This window comes from Onychomys torridus, chromosome 11 (assembly GCF_903995425.1).
Source record: "Onychomys torridus chromosome 11, mOncTor1.1, whole genome shotgun sequence".
NCBI classification, from domain to species: Eukaryota; Metazoa; Chordata; class Mammalia; order Rodentia; family Cricetidae; genus Onychomys; species Onychomys torridus.
Genome location: NC_050453.1, coordinates 19,338,592 through 19,354,868, shown reverse-complemented (window position 1 = coordinate 19,354,868; position 16,277 = coordinate 19,338,592). Strand labels below are relative to the sequence as shown.

General features: G+C 42.9%; 1 protein-coding gene across 5 annotated transcripts in view; it reads right to left on the bottom strand.

The window, feature by feature from the left end:
- Pld5 (phospholipase D family member 5) overlaps positions 1–16,277 on the bottom strand; it is a 322,478-nt gene that overhangs the window by 71,478 nt on the left and 234,723 nt on the right. For all 5 annotated transcript variants that reach the window (XM_036202790.1, XM_036202791.1, XM_036202792.1 and 2 more), the window contains one exon: positions 13,470–13,597. In XM_036202790.1, coding sequence (XP_036058683.1) covers positions 13,470–13,597 — 128 coding nt within the window. The remainder of the gene's footprint in view (positions 1–13,469; positions 13,598–16,277) is intronic.

Sequence of the window (16,277 nt, the reverse complement as noted above, 5' to 3'; positions counted from 1 at the left end):
AGTTGCATACTGTGATTCACAGTATACAACTCTTTGGCAGCATACTGGCAAAAGTCTGCTTTTACTGCCTGTAGAAAAATTCAAAATACAAAACTAAACTTTTCTCTTTGTAAACTGATTATGGTAGGTATTGGCCACAGTAAGAGAAAGCTAATACACTCTGAATATTGTTTGGGGAACATTTGAGAATTCAGGGAGGCTTTGTGGGTAGATGTCTAAGATGGTGAGAATAACCAAGAATGATGCCAAGAGGTTTGAATAGCTTCTTTTGGGGGAGACAGAAAATACCCCTGGAGAAGGTAAGCCATATTAGAACAGTCTCTCTGCTGAGGATCTCACTTTGTGAATGATACAGAGGCATGCATGGTCACAGCTTCACAGTTTTAACTACTGGAATTCAGAGCAAAGGAAGCATTTGCCTCATTGCTTACTCTTTGCCTAAAAACTGAAGCAGTTGCCAGGCGCACGCCTATAATCCCAGCACTCGGGAGGCAGAGGCAGGTAGATCTCTGTGAGTTCGAGGCCAGCCTGGTCTACAGAGTTAGTCCAGGACAGACTCCAAAGCTACAGAGAAACCCTGTCTCAAAAAACCAAACCAAACCAAACCAAACCAAACCAAACCAAACCAAAAAACCCAAACAACAACAACAACTCCCCCCCCCCCAAAAAAAAAAAAAATGGAGCAGTAAGCCAATAGTCTAAGTTCCTCTCACTAGGCTACAACGATTCATTGTCCACACTGGAAACCAGAGCAGTTGTTAAGGTGTAAGTCACTTCTTGTCATCATGTCCTAAGGCTAGCCATTTAGCATCTGGTTCTTAGCACATTTGTGACCCTAAGACTGTGACAAAGGCTTTGCTGTCATAGGCTTTGAGCAGATCAGATAAAAGAACATGAAAGGAACTATACAAAATCCACAAACGTAGCTGTTGTTATTTACTGTAATAGCATTTCACCTACATTTCACCTTCCAAGGAGCTGTCAGACTGTGGAACTGCTAGGAAAAACTCACATATGTAACCATAGATACCTTCTCTGTGCATCCCTGGAGAGTTGGAATTTGGAGGATCCAATGCTACACTTCTCCGTGAAAAGTCTATGATTCCAGTTAAGTATCAGCAGCCCATTGTATCCCTGACCAGGTTGAGTAGCTCTGGGAATGCCTAGCCTCCAGGGCCAAGATCTTCAATTTCCTGTTTTCTGATGGCATGAGCCCTGGATGCTCACGCATGCCATAGTATGAATCACTGTTATTTTCCTGGAGTCTATGAGAACATGCATCCCAGACTTTAATCAGAGGCACGGGAGACTTGGAATTAACACTGAGGGAGATGTCTAAGAGAAATTCAAGAATAAAATGTGCAGGCTGAAGTAAACCCTATTACTTGTGTGCGGCAGAAGCTTGTCACTGATGAAGGATGCTGTCTACTAGAGTTCTGAGATAATTAGGAAGAGAGACAAGCTCCCCTACATGATTTTCTTTTTCTTAGAAAATGTCCCCAAGCCATGTTCTTCTGTCCTTTAGTTCCACCTGCCTTTTGTTTCTGTGTTTGAAACAGTGAGCCCTGCCTTTCTTCTGGCAATCCCTTAGTCTTTCCTAGTGCTGCATGCAAACATTACAGAAATGACAATACTCACTAAAAATAACATGAACACAAAAACATCTACAGGCTGCTGCTCTCCATCTGTTTGAGATGAATCTCTGAGACTCTGGCAGGCAATTCTACACTTAGAGAAGGACCTAGGGCCAACTTCCCAGCCCCCTCTGTGTATGTGTGTCTGCATCTCAAGAGGAGTCTACCCAAGGTAAAATACCTCAGGTACACCTAGGAGCTATGCTCAGGTATACCCTAGGAGGGCATCACAGGGATTTGGGAAACTGAAATATTCCTCTGAGAAGACTACAGAATGGCAAGAACAGCCATCATGTTATCTGACACATAGTCAAGGAGTTAATATGGAAATTGATAAAGAAGGACTGGAAAGTAAGAGTTAATCAACACAAACTCCAATATGGGTTGAAACCCAAGTGACTGAGGTGAAGAGGCTAAGAGGGGGGGGGATGATGGAAATCTTATAAGAGGGGGACAGGCAGAAATAAAGGAAAACCAGGTAGGCCAGGGCAGGAAGCAGCAGGCAATGGATTGTGAAAATGGTTTGACCTATACTGTTATTATTATTATTATTATTATTATTATTAGCCAAAGTGTTATCTAGATAGAAGCAACTGAATGAAGTTTCTTAATCCCTACATTGAAAAATACTCACTAAAAGGTAAATAAAACCATTGACTTTGTATTAATGAGAATATTGGGAACATCCTATGCCTTTGTTTCTAGATAGTAAAAGCAGGGCAAGGCCTCCCTTGGGGTCTTGTCTTCAGTAATTGGACCAGCAGTGATGCCCCAAGGCTGAGGCAGATGACATGAATTCCACTTTGCACTGATGACCTGTAGGCTCAAGTCTAGGTCAGCCTTAAGTATGTGGAAGATACTAAGCTTCCAGTCACTGTGACAAAATTTCCAACATAACTAACTTGAAGGAAGAAAGTGTGTTTTGGCTCATGGTTTCAGTGGATGGTTGGACCCACTGCCCTGGATTCTCCTGTGAGGGGCTCCTGATGGTGGGGAGCAGGTGGTAGAACAAGATGCTCATGGCACCTGGGATGCAAAGGGGAGCAAGCAGGAGGTTCAGCCCCAAAACTCCCTTCAAATGTGTGTGCAGTAACCTATTGCCTCTACCAGGCCTGGCTGCCTAGGGGTTCCACCATGTTTTAACTTGGAGACCAAATCTTTAGCACACAGGCCTTTGGGACCTAGGTGAAGAGCATTCATTATTTAGAGATTCAGGCAGGACATTAAAAAAGTATTTGATGATAATCTCTTCCCAAAAAACCAAGACCCTGTGTTTCTCTTTGGCAAGTATAATCCTGGATTGACACATATACATACATGTGTATACACACACACACACACACACACACACACTCATATTCACAAACACATACATGTCGACATACATGCTGAATGCTTTTTATGCTGTATGTAATTAAGATATTGAATTTAAATTAACTGACATTTCAAATACTGTAGTATAAATATGCTTCCTGCACAAGGGATACATTCAAGGTATGTGACGTTTCTAGGGTGAATTGTAGGAGAGGTAAACAGTCTGCTGACTAGTTTTTAAGGCACATCTGCACAAAGCAGAGCATGGATGTGGAGACAGAGAGCCATCGTGGGTGTACTTGGTTATAATCCTCACCTTTCCCTTTGTTTGATACAGGGCCTCTTGTTAGTTACTGAATATGCCAGGCTAGCTAGCTTTTAAAGTCAGAGAGTGCCCAGCAGCACTGACAGTTCATTGAGAGCACGAAGCTGCTTTGTGAGTGAAGAATTTTGTATCAAGAACAGGAATTCTTTCCAATTAAAATATTAAAGCCAGAAAGTAAGAAAATGGGTCATAAAATTAACCTAACTGAATCATTGATAATATAGCTTTTAAAATAGATGTATTGCCTAGGTCTGATAAAGCCTTCAAAGAAACTCAGTGAAACATTTGAAAAAAAGTTTGTTAATAGAAGCAGTGTGTGTGTGTGTGTGTGTGTGTGTGTGTGTGTGTGTTACACCAGTTAAGAGTGTTACATTATAATCATCGTCAAATCCTCCAGGTCTTGATGTGTGCTTTCTAGTGTTATTTTCATGAAGAATATTCTCAACCGTTATGAAAGCCACGTCACAAATGTTACCACATTGATACTGGGTACTAAATTGGCTTTGGGGAAGGGTGACTGCTCTGTCACCAAGTGTAACATAAAGAATGAGCACATCTGCGCATGCTCTTTGGATAGAGAAGTGGTGGCATTCCAAACCCTTGTTGACAGGAGCTGGTCCAGTGTGAAAATGCATGATAACAATGATGATGATGATGATGATGATGATGATGATGATGATGATGATGTGGACATCTTGGAGTTAACTTGGGGTGTGGGTGTGTGTGTGTCACAAGATTCTTGTTTCTACTCAAAGAAATAACTTTTCCCTGAAATTTCCAATCTTTAATTTCAATTCTCTGCTCTAAGACTTACTTGATGATGAAAGACATTCTATTTTGTGAAGTCATGCATGCATTCATCAATACTTTTTTTTTAAGCTGAGGATCGAACCCAGGGCTTTTCGATTGCTAGGCAAGTGCTCTACCACTGAGCTAAATCCCCAACCCTCATCAATACTTCTTAACACTCAGTATGTGCCAGGCACTGAGTGGGTGCTGAGATTTCATGCCATTAAGTATATTCAGAGGATATCTATCATGGTCCTCAGTATGGGCTCCTACATACCTACCAGGGACTGAAAAACTAATTCTAAGGAGACAGTGGGTGGGGGGTGAGCACTTAGGAGGATATTGTCACCCTTCCTCTGACCTTGAACATACAGATGGAAAACAGGTAGGCCACATGGAGAGTTGGAACTCCGACTTACAACCTGGAGCATGCAGCCAGGGCTCTACTGGCTGCCACAGTCCCTGCCAGGAGCCAACGTTTTTTAGTAATCAGTACCAGTGGCCAGAGCTTGATCAGTGACTTCAGTTTCCTTTGCTTTTGTCTTTGCTTTTGATATAAGAATGATAAAGTGTATACAATACACCCTCCACATGCAGAGGCAGCTTGGAACTCCCCTCCATTGTGTCCACACTACCTTGGCTTCCTCTGGTGAACACTCGTCTGATTTATGTGAAAACCCAAGTCTACTTCCCCAAAACTATGGTTTTAGCTCTGTTTTCTCTATTTGTTTCACTTTGCTTAATTATCGGGGCATTGTCTTTGATGGCAACTAACAAAGTAAAGCTCTATGGCAAGGCATTAAAGCCTTCAGTGGGTCATAGCCAGTGGGCCATGGCCCTATGGTGCCATTGCTCCCCATACTGTATTCTTAAGAAGGCCATTGTGTTTGTGAGAGAGATCAGTGGCACCATCATTGATGACACGAAACAAGCATTATACCGACATTCCTTGTTGGCCTAGACAACTCGGTTTCCTCGGCATGTGCTCAATGGCCACAGCTTATGTGCTCATGCCTCAGCTGTGGGGCCAGTAACTCATCTGGTTCCCCGGCAACTTCATAGAACATTATGGTTAGTTCAACTGTAGAGATGAAAAAAATGAAAACTCAAGGGCGGGGCCCAACTTGCTCCAGGCCATACAACTACAAGAGCAAGGAGACAAAACAAAAAACAACGGGTTTTCATTCCGACTTCCACCTCTCGGTTACTGCAGAACAACAGCTCAGAAACAACCAGCGTGAAGAGCAAGACCGGTGAACAGGAAACCTAGCAGCAGCCCAGAGCTTGATGAGAGGAAAAAGTCCTCAGGGGAGGAGGGGGAGCTGAATTTGGTTTGAAGGCAAGTCTCTTACTTGAACTCAAGGGAATCATAACTTAGGAGAACTTTTAAACCAGGAGACTGTATCTAGGGAAAAAAATGATCAGGGGCCAACAAGACGGCCGAGCAGGTAAAGGTTCTTACTGCCAAACAGTGTGAGCCTGAGGAATTGAGTTCCATCCCAGAAACCCACGTAAAGATGGAAGAGAGCAGGCCACATGAAGTTCACACACACACACACACACACACACACACACACACACACACACCACACACCATGGCACACATGGTCTGTCCATCACACACAAAATAATTATAGTGAACAAAATAACTTTTAAAAAGTGACCAGGACATACATCTCAAGATAAGCCACATTCGGAGACCTCAGGTGGCCATGCCCTTTAGAACAGATGGAGAACGTGAAGGTGGACATGGCATCGAAGACAAGTTCAGAAATCAGTCTTACTCAGAAATGATGCTATGGGTGTTCCTTTTGCTAGGAAGGGCAGGAGGAAAGTGAAATGATCTCTTGTTCCTCCATGTCACCACATAAATGGAGGCAGGAGACCATTCCGTGACTTTGTAAGAACGGTTCCCATAGGAGACAAGAAGAAAAGATTTAGTTATGTTCCTTTGACTATTACTTGCAGAACTGCCACTATAGAAATTGCAGAAAATTTGCATAGCTTTGTTATTGAAAACAGTCTCCTAATACATATATTTTATTAAAAGCAGGGAGTTCCACCTCCTCATTCACTTTACAATGTACGTGCAAACAAAAACAGCCTTTCTGAGCTGCACAGGTAATTTCTAAACCAATAAGGAAGAGCTAATTATTTGCTTTCCTTTGTTAAATGTTTTCTAAGGAGTATTAATTATTCCCTGCTGTATTTGTGGTTGAATTACCTTTTGCCTTTCATCTGCATTTTGGTCTCCATAACTAGTTATCTGGATCACAGGTGCACCCCTTCCCTAGGAGCTAAAGCACGCCTTCAGGAGCTTGTCAATTTTAAGAAAAACATCAGCTCAGTGCTAGCATCAAATAAGAAAGACAGAGCAGCCTGCATCATGATTCTTGCCCACTGCAAACTCAATGGAGCTTCAGCACACTGCCTCTGACCTTTTCTCTGAATAGAAATAAAAAGGAAGAAGACAGACTCAAGGGCTGGCAAGATGGACCAGTCAGGAAATTGTTTGCTGTATAATCATAAAGGACCCCAGTGCCACCTCTAATCCCTCAGAATCCATTTTATAAAAAGCCAGACATGTTAGCATGTGCTTGTAATCCCAGTGCTGGGAAGGTAGAGATAGCTGGATTCTCGGACTAGTCTAATTGACTAAATCCAGATAAAAGTGGGAGACCTTGTCTCAAGGGGGTAGAGGTGGTGGATGCCATTCTTTTTTTCTCTTCCTTTCCTTCTTTCTTTCCTTCTTTCTTTCTTTCTTTCTTTCTTTCTTTCTTTCTTTCTTTCTTTCTTTCTTCCTTTCCTTCCTTCCTTCCTTCCTTCCTTCCTTCTTTCTTTCTTTCTTTCTTTCTTTCTTTCTTTCTTTCTTTCTTTCTTTCTTTCTTTTTTTTGTTGTTGTTCGAGACAGGGTTTCTCTGTGTAGCTTTGCTCCTTTCCTGGATCTCAATCTCTAGACCAGGCTGGCCTCAAACTCACAAAGATCTGTCTGCCTCTGGCTCCCGAGTGCTGGGATTAAAGGCGTGTGCCACCACCACCCAGTGGATGCCATTCTAAGGAACAACACCTGCAGCTGATCTATGTCCTGTGACATGTACACATGTACACATGTGCACACACATATACACTACACTCTCATACACAAAGGAGGGACTCAAAGACTGGTTAGGTCTTAGTGACTTTTTCATTATTAATTCCAGGCCATAGTGACATCTGAAAGAAAGGATGAGGCTTGGTGAAGGACTGTGACCTTTGTCAATGTCCATCAGATAATCACTGCTGAAAACAGCAGCTGAGATGAAATCAGCATCTTTAGGGCCAGTAAGGTGTCCTAGCTATAAACAGCCACATCGGTCCATCTCCTTACTGTTTTCCCAACAGTCCATTGGACATCAGGACTTCCCTCCAATGACAGACTGTCTCCGTTGACAGTGCTGTCTTCTTCTGGTGGCCCAGCTCCAGGTGCTGGGAACAGTGCCACCTACTCACTCTGGTTCATGTCTCATGGACCACTAGTCACTGTGACACCACTCTGCCAGCTCTCTCCAGCACATCTTCCACTTCCTACTCACCATCCTTATCAGTCAGAGTTCAGTCAGAAAAACAGAACTAATAGGAGAGGTATATTCTTGTGAGATGCAGAAGTCTACAGATACTCAGGTCCCTTGAAGAAAATGCCACAGTGTTGACAGTCTACCCATACCCTCTAGTTTACTAACAATCCCCAACGCTTTGAAAATGCACCAGAAATGCTATGTAGGTAGTTGTTGCTATGCTGTGCTGTTTATGGAATAATAATAAGGGGGGAAATCTCCTTATAATCCATCTAGAAGTGATTTGTAATGAATAATTTTGATTTTCAGTTGCTTGAATTTGTGGCTATGAAACTCCTACAGTTACAGAGGTCAGATCTCTGTAGGTCGGAGGTAAATGACCTACCAGCCTCCAAACCCAGATCCTGCCTCAGTGTCCCTATGTGTAGGCTTTAAGGATCATTAGTCATGAAAAGTGTTTCAAAGTCACCCAACCAGATGTGACAAGGGCTGCACCCTCCCCACCCTCTTGGAGCACATTAGCATATGGAAGGCTCTGTGAAGAGACTCATTTAAGGGAAACCCATAGTTTCTCAATCTTAGGTGTGAGAGTCCTTTTCCTAGACAATGGCTAGGTCCATGTCCCTGAAATAACCTGCTGTTAGATACATCTTAGGAAACTAAGTCACTATCAGATTCATTTCTAGCTCCAAGACTAAAAGCTCATGATCTGACCTATCACACAGATCCTGGGCTGGTCACGTGGTTCCATGCCCATGCTGCAGCCGGTCCAGGCAGGTTGCTAAGTTTTGGGGTCTTCCTCACTGAGTTTCTGCTTTCACTGTCTCCACATTCTCCTGCCCACAAGCTGACTTACCTTTTAATTCCTTCCACAAAAAAAGTAGCTAAGATGAAAATGTGTTCATGCTCAGGGTTTAAATAGGCCTATTCTTGTTTGTTGCCATTCCATTAAAGAACACTATTTAAATCTCTCTCCTTTCCAGACTTGCCAGGTTCTTGATGTCAATGGACCTATTGAATCCCACCTTTCAACTCCAAGCTAAGAAGGATGGTTCAAAGATTATAAATGCAACTGTTTCTAAAAGCCTGATTTTCATACTCCCCCCACCCCAGCTTCTCCCATTTCAGCTTCCCACCTCCAGAGCGTTTGGAGACTGCTGTGAACTTCCCTTTCAGCCTCTCACTGGCTGGCCTTTTCTTTGTTCCTGCTGCAGTTTTCCTTTCCTCCCTGGGGTTTTGAGGTGCTCACAAAGTAGGAAGTATGGAGGGGGGTGTTCTCTTTCTTCCCACAGGACTCCACGTGGGGCAGGAATTCTAAGGGAGTCCTTGAAGGAACAGCAGGAGGTGAGGAATACAGAAGCAAATACACACACACACACACACACACACACACACACACACACACACACACACGGCCTCCTCCTGGTCTTTGAAATCCAACCCAGAGATGGAGGGACTTTGCAGAGCTTCAGGCAGGAGGAACAGTTAGAGGATATCCCATGGCTCCCACATTACCAAGGGCTTACTGTTGGGTGGAAGGGAACAGGACTTCTGACAGAATTGTGTTGTTGATTTTTCTCACCCCAAGGAAGTAATATAAACATGATTTTTTGCTAAGTGTAGCTGATTTTTAAAAATGAGTGGTGGGCAAGGTCACATGACCTCAAACTCACCTATAGCCTCTCTTCCTTTGTGGAATGAAGTGATGGCAGAATTCTTTACAAAGAGGAGAATGGTGAAAAGGGAATAAGCTCTTGTCCTTCACATGCTTAGACAGAAGCCAGACAAAGCCCACAGTGCATGAAAGTTGAAGACCTATTCTTTCCTTGACTTGGTACAGATTTAAGATGATCATTACAAGCAATAATCATAGATTTCACTGGAAAACTTCACAAAATGTAAAGCTGATGGCATGGGCTGAATTTGACTCTTGGAAGATGTGTTATGATTGAGAGGAACACTCATTGAAGATGACATAGTATAGAGTCGCTGTTAGGTTTTAGGAAGAGCCTGTGTCCAGAAATGACAGAGAGAAGTTCAATTCAAGTTAGGCTATAGAAGGATTTCTGGCTGTTAGATAAAAGCCAAGGTTCCTCAGGAACTCGTGAAGCAGGTTCCTCTTTGCCAAAGGCGTCATTTCCCTTGCCTCTGCTAAGAAGGCCCACGTGGCTTTCCACTGACATATGCCTGTGGCACCTACCAGTATATCAAAGCCCACGCCCGCCTCCCGATTCCCTCAGTTCCTGTTTGCAATACCAGCTAGACATTTCAAAGCTCCACAGGAGCCCTCTGGCCCTTCCCACCTCAGCTCCTGCTTTCTCTGTAGGCAAGGCTTTCACCCCACCCCTGCTACTCCCACTGTTTTCTTTTCTTGCCCTCTCCACTGTTCTCTCCCGCTACTCTCCCTTCTTGCACAGATAACCTTGGCCATGTCCAGTCCTCTTCTTTTGCTCTCTGCTCTGGACTCTTCCAAACGCCTTTAGATACTTTCTTCCTCTTGTCCACAAGAAGAACCTTCCCCCAACCATGAACCAGCCATTTTGGTGGTTTGTTACTGGGCCTCCTCACATACAGTAACATGGCACCGGAACTGAGAGCGGTGTGGGAAAAATGGCCGGGGTGGGAGGCAGTGTGTGTGCTCAGGTGTAGAGAAGAGGAGGAAGACACAAAGGAGGAAGAAGTCCTGGGTGAGTGGCAGTAGAAACTCCATGGAGAGTAAATGTCCACGTGACAGAATCATAAGCCCCTCCTGCTTTCTAGATGGTGTCTTCTCTACACCTCTATCAAGAGTGCAGGGGGCTCCAGGTGGAACACGGGGATGATGGCTAAGGGCATAGGAAGAAGATTTAAGTTTCAGAGTTTTGTTTAGCAGCCACAAGATTAAAAAAAAAAAAAAAGTGTGACTTTGGGTTGATTGATATGAATGTTCCAAATCACTAAGAATGAAATGAACCATGTGGACTTGGCTGATGTAACTCTTAATTTAAGACTGTGAAGAATGACCCTAACCAGGTTAGAGTATATTTTATTATTTTGAATGAGGAAAGGGCAGGATCATTATATTTTATTTTTTCTGGGATTACCATAAAAGAAAGATAGAGATAATATCTACCATTAGATTGTTATGACAAATGAAGAAGGAATCACAGAGACTAGAGACAGCTCAGTGGTTAAGGCCACAATGATTTTATGGAGGACCCAAATGTGGTTCCTGGTACTGCAGCCTGGTAGCTCACAACTATGTTATTCTAGTTCTGGAGCATACAATGTCCCTGGACTTAGGACACCTGCACTCATCTGGACACCTACCCATACACACTGACATATATACATACAAAATTAAAATTAAAAATAAAATATTTAAAAATTTTCATCAGCACCAGTGTCTGGCATGTAAGTGGCAGCCTTTTGGAAACCTGCTCTTGTCTTGGCCCACATCTCTGATCTACAAGGCATTTAACTTGCTAGTAAATTTACAACCAGCAGAGGAACACATATTTCCATAAGAAAGCCCATATGGGGAACATCATATGGCTTAAACATTTCCCATCAATACACACATCCTCCTGATTTAACCTCCCCAGAACAATTCTCAATTGTTTAGACAGCACTTTTTCATTCCCTGAATAGATATAAAATAAGCAATGTTTTCTTTGGTGGTGTCTTCCTCTCTAGGGAGTTCTTAGTGTTTCCATCCATAGCTGGGGTGTGAGACTGTCATATTAGCAACCCTAGTCCAACCTAGATTACTGACTGTCACTGTCTTCTAAAACTGAAACTAGAAAAAACATCTTGGTTGTAATAGAACTGAGGTGTGAAAACACCTCTTGCCTTGGAGGAGAGTAAGCTTTTGCCAGATTTGTAGCCATGTTTGCAAAATGCCTCGAGATCACTTAAGACTGGCACACAAACTGCTGTTCTATTGTGTATTCAGCTTATGTAAATTTAACCTGCCTTTAACAAAACAATGTAATCAGCCTTACTGTGCTTTGGATTTCCCATGTAATCAGATTTTACAGCCTAAGCTAAATGCATATTAATCTTCAGTTGTAGACTCTTCCATGCCCCAACCCAGAAAAATATATGTGTGTATGCATGGGTTATAGTAATCATTTGCTGAAAGCAGCCAACAGGGAGAAAGTGACCATAAACAAAACTAATATCCACCATAAATGCTGGAAGCAATATACAGATGTAGATGGATGACAGCTATTCTGGGTCAGTAATTTCCTTCTAAAACTCTGTTATAGATTTCTGTAAAGGATCTCATTCCTTTCCCATCTATTTTCTGTGCTGTTCAACAAATACAGAGCAACGGTCTTTGCCAGGGGTAGGCAACACAGATAGACACAATAGACAGACATACAGACAGGTGCACAGACACACAGAGCAGACACAGTAGTACAGCACACAAGCACAGCAGAAAGGCAACAGGAACAGGTCAGACACACAACCAAGTACAGAGAGGCTAGTAACCACAGGCTTCAGACAGATAGACGGCACAGGAAGAGAAGTGGAGAATTCCAGTTTGGGTTTGCTCTTGGTCATGCTATTCCAAGAGGAAATTCTGTCTTATTCCTTAAGGACATAACATATTCCATAAGTGACAATAACACACTTGCTAAGTTTTCTTTTAGATATATACCATCTCTTCAGTGCTAAGGGAAACAATTAGGTTGCAAACATGCTGTTCTCATAGTGCTTATTTCTTCTATACCTGAGCATGCTTGCCTGTTCTATACCTGAGCATGCTTTCCTGCCTCACCATAAAATATGAGAAACAGATGGAGAGAGTGAGGAGGAAAGGCAATGGTTTAGGAAGACAAAAGAAAGAATGGAATCAGAGAGGCAAATGGTTACATATGCAAAGCAGGCCGTACTGATATGAGCTCCCATTTCCAGTTATCCCACATGATGCCAACTTTTCCATGGGTGGCAGAGAATTACTAGCACCTTGGTGCTGTTTCTCCTTAATGCCACTCACTCAAAACCCAACTAGGAAGCTGGGCGGTGGTGGTGCATGCCTTTAATCTTAGCACTCGGGAGGCAGAGCCAGGTGGAGCTCTGTGAGTTCAAAGCCAGCCTGGTCTACAGAGTGAGTTTCAGGAAAGGCACAAAGCTACACAGAGAAACCCTGTCTTGAAAAACAAACAAACAAACAAACAAACAAACAAACAAACAAAAAACCCAACTAGGATGGGCATGCGTGGGCTCTGTAGTATGAGTGATCAGTTGCCCTAGGCACCCAGTGACATTCTTATAGACAAATGGATACACAATAGTTTTATAATCCTCTATAGATCAGCCCTGGCAAGCACAAATATATGAAAATTGCAGAAGTGTCTAAATTGATTTTCAAGGTATTTGACATTAATTAGCTGTGAAGAGTAAGATGATAATATTTCCCTCTTAAGACTGTCTACAGGAATACTTCACATGCTTTTTGTCCTAAATCACACTGTTGTGTGTTGAGGTGGCATGTTTCCTGTCTCACTGATGATGTGGTATCATCCTTAAGACTCACATCTGGGTATTACAACCTACATGTAATTTATTCTGAATATCTGAGTTCCTAAGATATTGACTCAATGGTGATTATGTTGTTTATCTGATAAAACAATTCTCTGGAACAAAGAGAATTTAATGTCTTGTGACATTAAACCTCTTAAAACCATACAGTTAAACACAAGAAACACTAGATTTGGGAATGTGTCTCAATGGTAGAGAGTAGGCTGAATTCAGTCCTTGGCATCCCAAATTAAACAAACAAATAACATAGGTGTCTGAGTACTCTTTGGAGGCAGACATTTTGATGGTCACAGCTGTTAAGTTTAGATATGGTGGGAAGATTACCTGTCCAAGGGATCTCCAGTCCAAACCTGCGCTGCCGATGTACACATGTTGTTTGTCCACAATCCAGAAGGATGACTGTAGCCGGCCTTTGTTGTAGGCGGTCATGTTCATGTATGTCACCTCAGCTCCTAGGAGGGCAAGCAGACACCAGTCAGCCTCCGCTCCCATACCCTGCACCCACTGGCAATCAGGCATCTATAAGCACCAATACCCAGGGCTGTACTGACCACAGTGGAGACATGGGGAAGCCAGGTATTTGCATAAGGCTGGGGTAGTGAAGGCTCTCATGATGCTACTTTGTTCCTTACCCTAAAAGAAGAAAAAGGATTTGCCCATGTCTATGCATAGGAGGCTCTGCACATTGTGATAAGACCGTGGCTTCTCAAGTCACCCAGATCAGCATGAAAACCCTCTGGCTATCTGGATGGTGAGGTAGGAGTAGTACACACTCCCTTCTTACTAGTTGAGGATAATGTTAATAAAAGTTGTAATTTTTTTTTTTGGCCAGAGCTGAGGACCGAATCCAGGGCCTTGTGCTTGCTAGGCAAGTGCTATACTGAGCTAAATCCCCAACCCCCAAAGTTGTAATTTTTAAAAGAATGTCTCACTCACCATTGCACCTGTCCAAGTAGGAAGCCACCTGGCTTAGGTTGCCCATACCTAATTTCATTCTTTTTCTCTTTCTATCATGTTTCCTTCTCCACGTACTGTATTAATAGTGTAATTTAGATTTAGCCTCTTCTGGCTCTTTTATTTAATCGTTCTTAATTCAAACCATGATTATCCAGGTCTTCATGAGATGGAACCCGGAGCAGTAAACTGTCACTAAGATGGTCATAAAACCAAAAACCAAAAACCAACCAACCAAACAAACAAAAAAACACCTCAAGAGCTGAATGTGACGATTTAATCCAAATGTGGTATAATCCACTATCATGTCTTGAATCATCACTATCCCAATGGCATTGCATTGACAACATTAGTTCATTCAGATGCAAGGCCGGTTAAGTGTATTAACGTCAATTCTCTTAAAAGAGCAGATGTACGTGGATGTACTTAATGAACTAAGCTGTTCTGCCTTCAGATACTCAGTATTAACGAGGAGGACATATCTCACCGATATGTTGCCTTGTCAGGATCATGATTACTGGGAATTCATAACATGGCATGCATAAAGATACTGCCGGGATATTTGACAAAAGAGAGGGTGATTTACACCACAAATTCGACCTCTCACCAGGGAAAACACAAACTATGGCTCCTGGCTCTGTGAGGTAAGGATGAAAAGAAGGCCCCATGAGGACAGCAGCACCCTGACAGATTCCCCTGAGAGCAGAACAGCTTAGTTCTTTCTTTGTTTCCCACTCAGGAAGCAAAGTCCATGTGGTCCTTAGCTTTTAATTATCCCAGCCTAAGACCAGCCAAGGAAGAGTGACATATCCCGGGGCGGGGGAGGGGGGGAGCTACCAGGTACGGTAGAATTTGAGTATCAGCACAGGAGGTCATCATCCATGATACCATGAGTCTGCATGGAGGGGACACAGGCCTCAAAGGCACAGTTTCTACTACATCTGCTCAGGTGAGCGACTCCTGGGAGAAAGTCTTGGTTTCCACAGAGCTACAGTGCCAGAGTGGCTAAGAACAGTAGAAACTTAATGTCAGTTCTGGGAGTTAGCAGTCCAGCACTGGGCTGGGGGAGAGTGGAATAGTGGAACATTTGCTTGGTCTGCATGACCCCTGGGCTGTTCAGTTTTCAGCATTGCCAAACCAAACCAAACCAAATCAGACCAGATCAGAATAGACCAGACTAGATTGGACCGGACTAAATCAAACCAAATTAAACTACCTAAGACAAGTTCAAACTCAGGGGTATGAGGAGGGCTATGCTTCTTCTGAAACCTGTGGGTATCTTTTTTCCTTCTGCCTGGCTTCCAGGCACTCTTGGCTTGTGGTTACAGCACTTCATTCTGCCTGCCTGGCACATGCTATCTTTTTACTGGGTTTCTTTTCTTATCACAACACCAGTCACTACCTACCTACTACCAATCTTACCATAGACACCTACCATAACTACTTATATCTGCAACGATATTATTCTCAGCAAAGGTGACATTCTGCAGCATGGAGGGTAAAGTCTCCAGTGTATCTTTTAGGGGATGTGATTCAGTGATTCAACTGAATTGAATACACACACACACACACACACTATCTATCTATCTATCTATCTATCTATCTATATATCTATATATATATACAGCAATAAAAAGACCAGCACTGAAGAAAGGACATTCCCTTGTTTTATAAGAAAATGAAGGTGTCTTTGGGGCCTGGCCCAGATTTTACCTGTAGCACCTGGCTCCAGTCAAATCCTCCATATCCTGTCTAGAAACAATTGGAACGCTCTGAGATAGTGCCTGCCCTTCATACAGTGTTGAAATCTTGGCCAAGGACCAGTTGTTATCTTCCATGTGCTGTTTATTAGTTTCAGAGTTTCCCATCTGTTCTTGTTAGGTCCGCTCTAACCCCAGATTACTGAGCCACCTGAGTTCGCAGGGTCCATGGAGACCTTCCCCTTCGAATTTTCTGGTCCATGCTGCTTAAACATTTCTATATTTTGTTACTTGCAGATCCTTTGCCTTGCAATTTAGCCTTAATTGTTTGCATCTGGAGCCCATGGGTCCTAGGTGAAGCTTCAGATACTGCCTCCATAGATACTTAAAGATTCCTACAATGATTATGTCACACAGAGACAGTGGCTTTTCTTTGGCAAAAGTTTATTGAACAATACCTATCAGAACTCTGTTCTAA